At 33.5% G+C, this 14,026-nt stretch overlaps 1 protein-coding gene across 1 annotated transcript in view; it reads left to right on the top strand.

The window, feature by feature from the left end:
* Positions 1 to 9,903, top strand: part of LOC103268967 (olfactory receptor 52N2-like) — a 15,175-nt gene extending 5,272 nt beyond the window's left edge. Inside the window, 2 exon segments of the mRNA XM_021716829.1 lie at positions 8,959 to 9,272; positions 9,274 to 9,903. Coding sequence (XP_021572504.1) covers positions 8,959 to 9,272; positions 9,274 to 9,903 — 944 coding nt within the window.
* The last annotated feature ends 4,123 nt before the right edge of the window (positions 9,904 to 14,026 follow it).

The raw sequence follows: 14,026 nt of genomic DNA on the forward strand, positions 1-14,026 counted from the left end.
TGAGACTCCTACTCAAACCACACACACACACACACACACACACACACACACACACACACACACACACAAATAGAAAATGGCCTGCACAAAGGTCTTGAGGAAAGAATGTGCCACATTCAAGGGACTAAAAGTAAGGTTAACTGTGTTCAAATCTGGGGCCAGTTCTTTCTGGGCTTATATTATTAAAAGCAAAAAACAAATTAATTTATTACATTTTTGTTGTTTTGTTATTGTAGTCTTGCTTTATATAAAATATAAAGTCATATGTCTGTGATGTGAGGTAACTTTATAGAGTCATGTTTTAACCTATGGTAAGAACTAGAGAGACAATGAAAACTTTTAAGCAGAAGAATGATAGAAACATTCCACTTAGGAATAGCAATTTTTTTTGTAATAATGAAAGTTGGGAAAATAATTTTTCAGAAAACACTTTTGGAAAAAGTGACTAAACATGCAGACTATATATTAAAATATTTATAATATATAAATATGATTTAAACTTTGGTCTCATATCTTATGTTCTCATGCATGAGATTAAATGTAAAAATGAAATTCAAAGCTGAGGCAACTTATTACTACTGGAATTGCCTGAAAAGAAATGCTGAAGGGAATTATTTTTCTTTTTTTAATTTTATATACAAGCGTACATATTACATGGGTGTATTGCATGATGGTGAGGTTTAGGCTTTTATGAAGCCTATCACCCAAATAGTGAACATAGTATGTAATGGATGTTTTTTTCAACTCTTACATCCCTTTATAACTCCCTATTTGAGAGTCTACAGTGCTTGTTATGCCCATCCTTATGTTCCAATGTATCCAGTGTTTAGCTCCAACTTATAATGAGAACATGCAGCATTCAGCTTTCTGGTTTTGTGTTAATATACTTAGAATAATGGTCTCCAGAAGCATGTAAGCGTTAAGGAAAATTCTTCAAGCTGAAAAAAAAAAAGAATACTATTTAGTAACACAAACACATAGGAAAGTATAAGATCCGCTGGCAAAAGTAAGTGCATGGTCAATTTTAGAATACTCTAATGCAGTAATGGTGGGATGTAAATCACTTATATTATTCCCATTAATGTTAAAAGAAAAAACTAAAAAATAACAGCTACAATAACTTGTTAAAGGATCTACAATATAAAAAGATGTAAATGTAACATCAAAAACATAAAATGTGGGGGACAGTAAAGTAGAAATATAGAATTTTTAAATGTAATTGAAAGTACATGGTTATTATCTTAAAACTGCCTTGTATAAATATAGGATGTTTTATGTACTCGGGATAACACAAATCAAAAACCCATAGTAACTACAGAAAAGATAAAAAGTAATGAATCAAAGCATACCACTATAAAAAAGAATAATCTACTCACAAAGAAAGACAAGAGAGGAAGAAAGGAAAAGTGTCTACAAGACAACCAGAAAACAATGAACACAATGACAAGAGCAAGTACTTATCTATCAATAATTATTTCAGATGAAAAAGAATAAAATTATTTAATAAGTTGTAGAATTGTTGAATTAGTTAACAAACAAGACCCTTATATACTGCCTACAAAAGATTCACTCCAGCTCTAAGGACACATATAGATTAAAAGTTAAAAGGTAGAAGAAGATACTTCATGCAAATAGAAATTAAAAGAGAGCAGAAGTAACTATATTTATTAGAGGGAATAGATTGTAAATAAAAAAGATATTTTGTAATGATAAAAAGGTCAATTTATCAAGATCTTATAATAATTGTAAATATATTTCCACCCAACATCATAACACCTAAATATATAAAGCACATATTAATAAATATAAAGGGAAAGTTAGACTGCAGTACAATAACAGTCGGGAACTTCAAGACACAGTTTTCAACAATGGATAGATCTTCTGTGTAGAAAATCAATAAGGAAACATTGGACTTAAACTATAATTTAGACCAAATGAATTTAACAGAACCATATAGGATATTCTATCCATTAGCAGCATACACATTTTTCTCTAATGCACTTGGAACACTTTTCAAGATAGATTATATGATAGGCTACAAAAAAAGCCTTTAACAAATTTAAGACTGAAATCATATCAAGTATCTTTTTCAATCACAGTGGTATAAAACTAGAAATCAATAATAGGGGAAATTTTGGAAAATTCACAAATATATGGAAATTAAACATGTTTCTGAACCAATGTTTCAAAAAAGAAATTAAAAGCAAAATTAATAATACATTGAGGCAAATGAAAGTGGAAACACAACATAGCAAACCTTTTCACATGCAGAAAAAATAGTTTTAAGAGAAAAGTTTATACCAATAAATGCCTACATCATTAAAAAAATCTCAAATAAACTGCCAGATAACACCTCGATAAACTGGAAACTGAAGAAAAAACTAAACCCGCACCATTAGAAGGAATAATATAATAAAGATCAGACCAGAAATAAGTAAAGGAGACTAGCAAAACCCAGAAAATATCAATGAATCTAAGATTTGTTTTTTTAAAAAGATAAACAAAATTAACAAATCTTTAGCTACACTCACTAATGAAAAAGAGAGAAGACTCAAATAAGTAGAATCAGAAATGACAGAGGAGAAATTACAGCTGGATCCAAAGAAATAACAAAGTGTTGTAAGAGACTACAGCGAACAACTATATGCTAACAAATTAAAAAGCTATGGTCTTTTTTTTAATGGAATATTTTCTATTACTGATTTCATGTCCTTACTCATATTTGGTCTGGTCACATTTTATATTTCTTCCTGATTCAGTGTTTGTTGGAAGTATGTGTGAAAGAATTTATCCGTTTCTTTCGGGCTATTTAATTTGTCATCATGTAATTGTTCGCAGTAGTCTCTTACAACACTTTATTATTTCTTTCGATTCAGTTGTAATTTCTCCTCTGTCATTTCTGATTTTACTTATTTGAGACTTCTCTCTTTTTTTTGCCCATTGAAACTGGACTGGATTTTAAAAATGTGGTACATATACACAATGGAATATTATGCAGCCATAAAGAATGACAAATACATGGACTTTGCAGCAAACTGGATGGATTTGGAGTCGATCATACTCAGTGATTTATTACAGAAATAAAGAACTGAGTTCCATATGTTCTTAGTCATAAGGTGACCTTGAACAATTATAATGCTATAAGAAAGTGATTGGCAGTAGTGGAAAACTATCAGGGGAGGGGGGGTGGGACTGGCAGTTGAGGGAAACTGCTGGGGAGGGAGGGGTGTACCTCATCAACAAGGGTACCTGCATGATCAATGTTTGTATCCCTAACCCTGAATTGTACCCCACATCTTTATAATAAATAAATAAATGCCAGGACATGGTGACTTCACTGCTGAATTCTACCTAACATTGAAATAACTAATATAAAGTCTTCTCAAATTCTTCAACAAAAAAATTGAAAAAGAGGGAATACTTCCAAACTCATTTTACAAAGCCAGTATTACATTGGCATCAAAGTCATACAAGGACACAAGAAAACTACCAATATCCTGATGAACATAGATGCAAAAATCTTCAACAAAATGCAGACAAACCAAATTTAACAATACATTAAAAGAATAATTCATCATGATCAAGTGGCTCTTATACTGAAATGCAAGGACGTTTTCATATACACAAATAAATAGATGTAATTCACCTCATTAACAGATTGAGGACTAAAATATATGTCCATTTCAGTAACTACAGAAAAAAAAAATTGACAAAATTCAACATCATTTCATAATTTAAAAAAACAACTCGCAATAAATTAGATAAAGGAAAAGTGCACCTTAACATAATAAAGGCCATGCAGCTTATCACAAACCCACAGCTAACATCACACTTAATGATGAAAAGTTGTAAGCATTGCCTCTGAGATCAGAAGCAAGACAAGGGTGCACTCTCACCACTTTTATTCAATGTATTACTGAAAGTCCTATCAAGGGCAATTAAGCATGGAAAATATATAAGGCATCCCAATTAGAAAGGAAGAAGTAAAAAAGACACCTGCACACATATGTTCACTGCAACACTATTCACAATAGCAAGACTACGGAACCAATCCAGCCTACTTTCAATGGGCATATTAAAGAAAATGTTGTACATGTACATGATGGAATATTACACAGTCATAAAGAAGAAAAAATCATGTCCTTTGCAGCAACACAGATGCAGCTGGAGACCACCATTGTAAGTGAACTAATACAGAAATAAAAAACTGAATACTGCACATTCACATTCATATGCAAGCCCTGAATATTAGACACACTAGCATAAGGGTGGGCACAGCAAATGCTGGACACTGCTAAACGAGGGAGGGTGAGAGAGGGGTTGGGGGCACACAACTACCCACTGAATACCATCTCCATTGCCAAGGGGAGAGAGCTTGCTAGAAGCTCAAATCTTACCTGTAAACAATTTACTTATGGTAGCAAATGTTCACATATGCTCCACAACTCTAAAATAAAATAAAAGTAAATTAAATTAAAGATAAAAAAGTAAAAAGAAATGGGCAGAGAACTCAAATAGCTATTTCTCCAAAGATATACAAATGGTTAGTGCATAAGAGAGGCTTGACATCAATAAGCATTAGGGAAATGTAAATTAAAGCCTCAATGAAATGTCATATTTTTATACTCATTTGGATGGTCACTATTAAAAATAAACAGAAAATAATAAGTGTAGGTGAGGATGCAGAGTAATTGGAACATGTGTCACTTTTGGTAGGATTGTAGCATGGTATTGTTGCTGTAGAAAATAGCATGAAACATCCCCCCCAAAAATAAAAAGGGAACTGCCATATTATCTAGCAATCTCACTACTGGGTAAAATACCCAAAGGAACTGAAATAAGTATGTCAAAGAGGTATTTGTAGTCCCACATTTATTGAAGCATTATAACAATTGCCAAGATATGGAAAAACCTAAGTGTCCATCAATGGATGAATGGATAAGCAAAATATGGTATATTCACCCTTAAGAAGAAAGAAAATTCTAATATAAGCTACAACATAGATGAAACTTGAGGGCATTATGCTAAATAAAAAAGCCTGTAATAAAAGACAAATATCGAAAGATCTCACTTGCATGAGGTATTTAGAATAGCCAAAATCCTAGATAGAAAAAAAGAATGATGGTTGCCAGAGACTGGGGGAGGAGAAGAGAAGAGTTATTCAATGAGTGTAGAGTTTCAGTTTTATAAGAGAAAAGAGTGCAGGAAATGAATAATGGTGTTTGTTGCATGACATTGTGAATGCATTTAATACCATTGATTTGCATATTTAAAATGATTAAAATAGTAAGTTTTTTATGTGTATTTTATCACATAAAAACTAGAAAAAATAAATCAGGTCTGTCAATGCCTATGCCAAATTTAATATAAATATTTATGAGCAAAAGTGATAGATTATAGAGCATCCTATTAACTATCTTTTAAAAAGCTTCCTAGGTGGTCTTGATGCAGTTGAGTATAAACAGTTCAAGGGTCATGGTGTCATGTTAGGGCACCAACATTTTATATCAATTTTCATTTTCCCAAGTTTTTAGATCTAAAAGGAAAGAATTTACACTGAGACCCTCCTGTATTTTTTTAATAGCTGCATTTATTTACATTTTGTCAAAATAATTGTGCGTGTATTCTATTGTTTTTTTAACCAAACTGCATGTTTTATTTAAATGAAAGTTGACTTTCTAAGTAGTTACTTTGGTAATCTTTATAATTTATAATATTTATGTAATATTGCTAACACTAAAAGTTAAACCAAACATTAAATTATAGGTATTGCAGACTGGGAAACGTGGGAGGGTCAGAGAGGAGTGAGGGATGATTAATTACCTAATAGATACAATGTCCGCTATCTGTCTGATGGTTACACTAAAAGCCTAGACTTCACCACTATACAATATATTCATGAAACAGAATTGCACTTGTACCTTCTAAATCTGTTAAAAACCAAATAGATTTTTAAAAAGTAAAAAAGCTAAACAGCAAGTCATACTTTAAATTTAAGTGCTTATAAAAGAAACTTCCTGTAAAGCATACATCAGACTTTAGTCTTTAATAGACTTTAGACCTTCTGAGAAGTAAGATAAGATGTGAGATGCAACTCTAAATTCTACTTCATACCATTATACAAAATAGTTTAAGTATAGAAAAATTGCATTTTATGTTTCATTTTGGTTTCTTAGGAAAAGGGAGGAAAGATTCATAAATATAATCACTTTTTACCATAACATAAAATTTAAAGCAAACACTAATTTGGAAAGATATTTGTAAATACAACAGAAAATAAGTTTCCATTTTAGTTTTGAAAGTGACTAACGATCAATAAATAAATACTAATAGCTCCACAGAATATGATCAGAAGAGGGGTTTAAATAATCAATGTATGAGGAAAAAATTGACTAAAAACACTTGAAAAATGTTCATAATTAGTGATAATGAAGTTAATTTTAATTCAATTTTAAATACCAAGAGAGAGTTCTCTCACTAGTGCAGCTGGGGAAGAGAGCATATAATAGTCCAAACTTATAGTCAACTCACTTTGCATGGAAGCAAAAATCACCATAAACTTTATTGATTTTTTAAATATTTACTGAAATAATTAAAATTGCCCTTGCTTTTTGGCTTTATGCACTTTAATACGATTTCCTATTATCTGTGAAGAGGAAAAATCAGTAATGCAAACAGAGTGTATAGGGATATTCACAGAGAAATTATCTTTGATAGAGTTAGAAACAGTCAGGAGTAAGGCAATGTGTAATTAAATTTGGTACAACTATTGGATAGAAAGAAGTTTTTATTTGTTGAATTTTTTATTTGATAGCATGCATAGCATTAACAAAATGTTTATAAAATAATACTAGAGAAACAGTGTATACAATCCCCTTATCTAAAATTTATTTTTAAACTCTCAATACTATACTCAATAATTATAAAATTAATAAATAAAATACAGAAAACTTTTTAGAGTGGCTATTCCTCTGTGTTAGGATTACAAGTGATTTTCCAACTCTTTATACTTTTCTATAGTGTCCATATTTTCTACATTAAACAAATATTTCTTTTGTAATAAGATAAAAAATTGTAAAAATTATGCTCATCACTACCAAATATGCCACATTTACCATTTGGAAAATGGCATCAGGCTTTAATGCATTTTTGTTTTGTTTTTGTTTCTCTGTATTTTTCTACCCGAAGGGCTAAATATAGATCTATTTCCTCCAGACCCAAAGTTCATTCCTTTCCAGACAAAATCCTCTGATGCACCTAATTGCAGTCTGGGACATCTTTCCAAATATTCCCCAGGGAAACTAAAAATCTTATGTAAGAAGACATAATCTCAGATTTCAAAAAACTCCTGAAGATTCTCCGTTAGCATAGAGATTTGATTATACGTATCACTGAGGTGAGTTTGAACAATTTCTATTCTGAAATATCTATTTCAGAAAAATACAAAAGCATTGTTGACCAAGAATGCAACAGCTTGGAATATAGGGACAGTTGACAAATGACAATATTAGTAAGAGGCCTTTTCACCTCTTAACAGGTAATGGCTCTTTTTTTCTTTCTGGGTGATTTCCATTAAACTTGGTCTCATTTTCCTTTTATCCCATTTATTTTATAATGGTATACACATAAAAGATAGTGGACACCAGAAATTTTAATCTCTAAGTTTCTCTCATCTAGGACTTTGAAATGATGGTGCCCCCATATAGTGCTATCTCTGGAGAGGTATTGTGAGAACGTCTTTATAGAAAAGCATCATTTATATGAGATCCAGTCAGGTAGTAGCCAGAGAACATGAGCCTTTGAAATGTGTATTTATTTTGAATTTTACTGTCCCTTTGATAACGTCTGTGTACTCTGAGCAGTGGACTTGACAACAGCAGTGATTTTTTTTTTTTTTTTTTGAGTTGGAGTCTCACTCTGTCGCCCAGACTGGAGTGCAGTGGCCGCTCCCGGCCACCAAAGCCTCGACCTGCTGGACTCCGGCGATCCTTCCGCCTCAGCCTTCCGAGTAGCTGGAATTACAGGCATGCGCTACCACGCCCAGCTGACTTTTTTGATTTATTGTAGAGATTAGGTCTCGCTGCCCAGGCGGGTCTCAAACCCGCGGGCTCAGGCAATCCACTTACCTCAGCCTCCCAAAGGTGCAGGATTACAGGCTGAGCCACCAAGCCCGGATAGTGATTTCTAAAACGTTTAGGCAACGGGAAGCTATATTTGTGGCTTCATAGACACGTAATTCATGCCATCAAACTGCAAATATTTATTTAGTGCTGCCAGATGTTGAGGAATGTTTGACACTGGCTTTCCTGCATGGGGTCTAGTCCAGAATTTAGAGACCATTTTCTTTTTTTCAAGCTTAAAAATGTATATTTCTTACATTTTAAAATCATTAGTAACCTTCAAATTTCTCAGATACCCCAGAATTTGTGAATTCCTCCAAATACCATTCAATTTTTCCTACTGCCCCTATAAGAAATGGTAAACCAAAGAGATTGTGCTATTGTGTACTGATGATTGGTTCAGAGTAGGATGATCCTGTGAATATAAATCCACGTAATTTTAGTTATAAGATTCAAGTACAGCTAGCATGGAAATCATCTGAGAAGAAAGAATAGAAATGGCTTAATGGAAGGAAGAAGACATATATAGCCTAGCTCACAATTTGTTATTAAAATTGGTAGAGAGGTGTGCAAAGTTAGGATAATCTCAGAAAAAGTTTGTGATGGAATGTTGAGTAGTGTGATTGCTCAGTTTAATGACTTTTAAACATCCCAGTTCAAAGTCTCACTTGCTAGAGTTGAGAGTATCATGGTGATCAAAAAAAGTGAACTTTCATGGCATCTGTGGGCTATATTGTCCAAACTAGTCCTTCATATCTGTCTCTAACCCTGTTACTCCCCTTTTCCTAGGCAGAAAGCAATTGCTGTAAAAGGGTGTAAAATGACTTCCTCCTGTCAGTCATCGTGTCTGGGGCCAACAGCTCCAGCCTGACCACAGGATTCTTTATCTTGAATGGTGTTCCTGGCCTGGAAGCTGCACACATCTGGATTTCCCTGCCATTCTGCTTCATGTATATTGTTGCTGTAGTGGGAAACTGTGGGCTCATCTACCTCGTCAGCCATGAGGAGGCCCTTCACCAGCCCATGTACTACTTCCTGGCCCTGATCTCCTTCACTGACGTCATCTTATGCACCACCACCGTTCCTAATATGCTGTGCATATTCTGGTTCAACCTCAAGGAGATCGACTTTAATACTTTCCTGGTCCAGATGTTTTTTTGTCCATATGTTGACTGGGATGGAGTCGGGGGTGCTCATGCTTATGGCCTTGGACCGCTATGTGGCCATCTGCTACCCCTTACGCTATGCTACCATCCTCACCAACTCTGTCATCGCCAAGGTCGGTCTTGCCACCTTCTTGAGAAGTGTCATTCTCATCCTCCCATTCACTTTCCTCACCAAGCGCCTGCCTTATTGCCGGGGGAACTTTATCCCCCACACCATGTCTGTGACCAAGTTATCCTGTAGAAATTTCAAAGTCAATGCTATCTATGGCCTTTTGGCAGCCCTTATGATTGGAGGCTTTGATATGGTTTGTATCGCTGTGTCTTATACTATGATCTTGCAGGCAGTGGTGAGTTTGTCATCAGCAGATGCCCATTACAAGGCCTTCAGTACCTGTACTTCCCACATATGTGCTATTGTTATTACATATGTTCCAACATTATTCACTATTTTTACTCACCGTTTTGGGGGGGAAAGTATTCCCCACCATGTCCATATCATTGTTGCCAATCTCTATCTAATGTTTCCTACCACTCTGAATCCCATTGTTTATGGAATGAAGACCAAGCAAATCCGGGAAGGGGTGATCAAGTTATTTTTTAAGGAAAAAATATCCTAGGTACGAAATAGATTCATTAATTAATATTCAAAAATAAAGAAAGTCAAAGAATATTTTAGAAAGTACTGAAATCTAAAATTAAAACATATTGGTCTCATTACAGAAAGCAATATTCATTGACTATTGGCTAAAATATCAACAGAAGTATTTTTGTACAACTCATCAATAATGGAAATTAATTATTTAAATTTTAAAAAGTCTTCTGAATTTAAGGAGTTTTAAAAAGAGTTCCACATTATTGTAATTTGAAGGATGTTTGGAACAATTATGTTGCATAGATTTCTTTTGTTGTTGTTGTTATTTTGTTTTTGTTTTTCCTTTTTTGAACAGGGACTCACTCTGTCATCCAGGTTGAAGCGCAGTCACACAATCATGGCTCACTTCAGCCTCGAACTCCTAGGCTCAGGCAATCTTTCCACCTCAGTCTCCAGAGAAGCTGGGACTACAGGCCCAGCTAATTATTGAGTTTTTGTAGAGACGAGTTTTCTTTATGTTGCCTAGGCTGGTCTCAAACTTCTGGGTTCAAGCAATCCTCCACCTTGGCCTCTCAAAATGCTGTGATCACAGCCATGAGCCGCTGCAAGCATCCCATTGCATACATTTCTAATGTATCTTTAATGCTGAACATATCTCAGATGGGTGTAGATCAGGAAAAAAAGTAGATATTTCCTGGTTCTCTGAAGACCTATTCTTAAGGAAAAGCCATTTAAAAAGTCTTAGAGTCTGAGGCAAAAGACCTTAAAACTTGTTTTAGTGACTATTCACTCCCACTATTATTTTCACTGCATAATTTTGCACAGTTGTTTCAGCTATGTAAACTATCTCATATCTATATAAGTTGTTTTAACTTCCTATTATCAAGAATAATAATATTCATATATTTATATCAATATGAGCTAAGTGAAAGATAGGGAGATTAAGCAAAGGAATAGAGCCATGGAAACTTAGAGCAAACAAATCCTCAAGGGAAGTTCTGGAAGTTTTTGAAGGATACATATAGAATATGTTTCAGAAATTATTGCCAAGTGATGGTAGAAAATAGAGAAGATTTACCAGCAAAACCTACAAACCCTTGCTTTTGGCTACCTTCACAGAATTTACCAATTGCTGTCCCCACCTGGGAGGTATGTGTTCAGAAAGAAAGAATTATGAGAAGGACTCAGCATCACTGGCTACCAGAGAAAGAGGAGCAAAAGGTGATAGGGATGATGGGTGGACATATACAAGGGAGAAGAGGAGATAAGGTGTAGCAAAAATGAAGAGATAAGACGAAGGAATGTAACCCACCGTGTGAAGCTGTTGGCTATTGCAAACCTTTATTAGGAATCAGTTTCCTGTGACCTGGTTTAGTATCTTCAGTGCTATGTGCTATCATATGCCAATAATCTAACCTTTAGTCGAAGTCTTCACTCTGCCTCTTGTCTACTCTTATGCTCTAGTCAAGCACCAACTGTATTCTGGAGACTCTAGTTATTGTTATTTCCTGACCTACATTACAGGAATCTAATAGTACTATAAAGAATATTATTTCCCAAATATGTGTTGCTTTTTGTCTCTTAACTCCAGAATAAACTCTGTTTATACCCAAAGTATCATCAAAATCTTGTAATATTCTCTACTAAATACAAACTCTTCTCACTATTATCAAAGAAGTAACATACATATCAATGATTTGATTAGACACATATTTTTAAAGCCAAGTTTAAGTAATTTAAGGAAGTAAATGACAAAAGTACTTTTGATATCAATATTTTTTCAAGCTCAGTCAACACAATCAAAAATCTTCTATAATTTGACTTCAGAGAGATGTTGATAGCTCAAAGTTTTTATTATGAAGGAATCATGCACAAAGGATAGCCTTGTCACCTGTATCTAGGCCATGTCTTGTGAAGCAAAAGATGAAGCAGCCAAGAAACTATATTTAGGTCACAGTAGAGCCCCAAAGAAGTGTGAAGATACTGTGTGTGCCAATTTCACGCCCTGGATTTCTATATCACTAAGAAAATCTAGCTTGATTAAAACTTTTTTTAGTTTTTTAAATTGTATTGTCAATCTAAACCTTATACTACAAATGGTATCTGTAAAAATACACATTTATAAATATTTAAGTACATAATTAAAAGTAATTAGAAGAGTATACTATTCTCCTGATAGAATTTTGACACTGTGAGATATTATATGGAGTTTCCTAAAATTATTTTATGATAAAAATGCTAGTATAATTTAAGGTGTTACTAGATTGTGCTCAGTTGGTATTTGGTGGGGTGAGGAGCTTCCAGTCAGGACGAAGGTTTGAATATGAAAAGGAATGTACATTCCCTCAACACATCAAACACATAGAAATACTGGATTAAATAAATGTCTGAAAGTATAGAAAGTAAAACCAAGATTTTAGAACTAACCAGTGAAATTATAGAAAAAAGTAGGAAGTGAAAGTTATAGCCTATAGACTATACTGAGATTCTACCTGATCATATGCCTTCAATGATGTTTATGTCTATGCTTATGGGTAAAGATTGAACAGAGCATGAAGCCTAGAATCTGGGATTACTGCACCATCTTTGAATAGAAACTGAAATATATATGCCAGCCAACCCAAAGAAAAAGAAAAAAATTATTAATAATTTGAGGAATTATCAGTGCAACATATATCGCTATAAATGAATCAAAAAAGATGTAAACATACGTAAGGAAATTTTCTGGTGATTGTCATTCTCTACATAATCAATTATTTTCTTCAGGTGTAGTAAAAATACCCAATGCATGCCATGGTATTTTATGCATCTCTTTTAAGCCTTCACACTAGCAAAGGCAAATATACATGCCCACCTTCAGCATACTGGGGGAGAGCAAATATCTGTCGGGATGGGGAAACACCTCTTATCAACAGGGTGCCTGAAACATAATTGTACACCTAACCCTTAACTGTACTCCACAAAACCATAATAAAAAATATTGATTATGATAGAAAAAAGAAAATAAAGTAGAAAGTTGTGCTAAAAGAGAGATAAACATATAAGGGTGTATACTGATAAATGTAGTCCATAAATCTTCACTAATAATTATCATAATTGGAGTACAAGTAGGATCGACCCTGATTTTAAAAACTTCTGGGAATTGTGCACTGTAAATTGTCTGTGGGACAGAGAACAAGCCACTATGATAATAGAAAAATGTTCCCTCAGGTGAGGAGAGAGAGTGATCAGACTTTTCTAGAAACTAACAATTACTTTGAGAACACGTATATTTACTCTGTCCTTCATTTCCGAGAGGGATGAAAGAGAAAGAAAACAAAGAAATTTCATTCTCCATGGTTTTTTGTTTTTTTTTTTTTCTGCAAAACACTTAGAATAGACAGATTTAACTCTGACTGAAGATGAATAAAGCAGGAAATCAACATCACCATGAATAATAATGATATTGATCCTATTAAAATGTCCTAATAAATAAGAGAAAATACCATGAAGGAGAACAAAAAAATGACCAGAGATATATAAAATGGCTTCTGCAAGATTAAAAATAGCCTGTTTATAGAATCATTCAAAAATGGATATAATTTTTCTGTGATCTATAAAATAGGAGAAAAAAGTAGTGACAGAAATGTGCTGGATGACCACAGTTGAAGATGAGATGACAAAATAGCAGAATGTGGTCAAACAATAATAAATGAGTAAAAGAAAGCTCAATTAAGAAAATAAAAGCATAATAAAAATTTAAATCTATTATTAGAGAGAAAATAAAATAAGTTGTGTTTTTAAATTTGTAGTACTGAAAGCAAGCATGAAAAGTTGTTGTATAATACAGTTTGTAAACAAGGGTAAAAATGGTTACAGAAGATAAAGGATAGAGAATGAAGAGGCAACATAAATATCTTTGTTGTTATAAGGCAGAACTCAGAACGACTAAAGCATAAACAATATAAATTTAAAAAAAGAATCCAAATTTAGTATCAATGCATATGAACAAGTTTTTTAAAAAATTCCACACACAGAGAAAAGCATTTCTTTTTTTAAAATTTTTTAAATTTTAAATATGTGGGGTACAATTCAGGGTTAGGTATACAAACACTGATTATGCAGGTACCCTTGTTGATGAGGTGTGCCCCTCCCTCCCCTAGTAGTTT

Source organism: Carlito syrichta, unplaced genomic scaffold (genome assembly GCF_000164805.1).
Source record: "Carlito syrichta isolate Samal-C Ts95f unplaced genomic scaffold, Tarsius_syrichta-2.0.1 Scaffold308998, whole genome shotgun sequence".
In the NCBI taxonomy this organism is placed as follows: domain Eukaryota; kingdom Metazoa; phylum Chordata; class Mammalia; order Primates; family Tarsiidae; genus Carlito; species Carlito syrichta.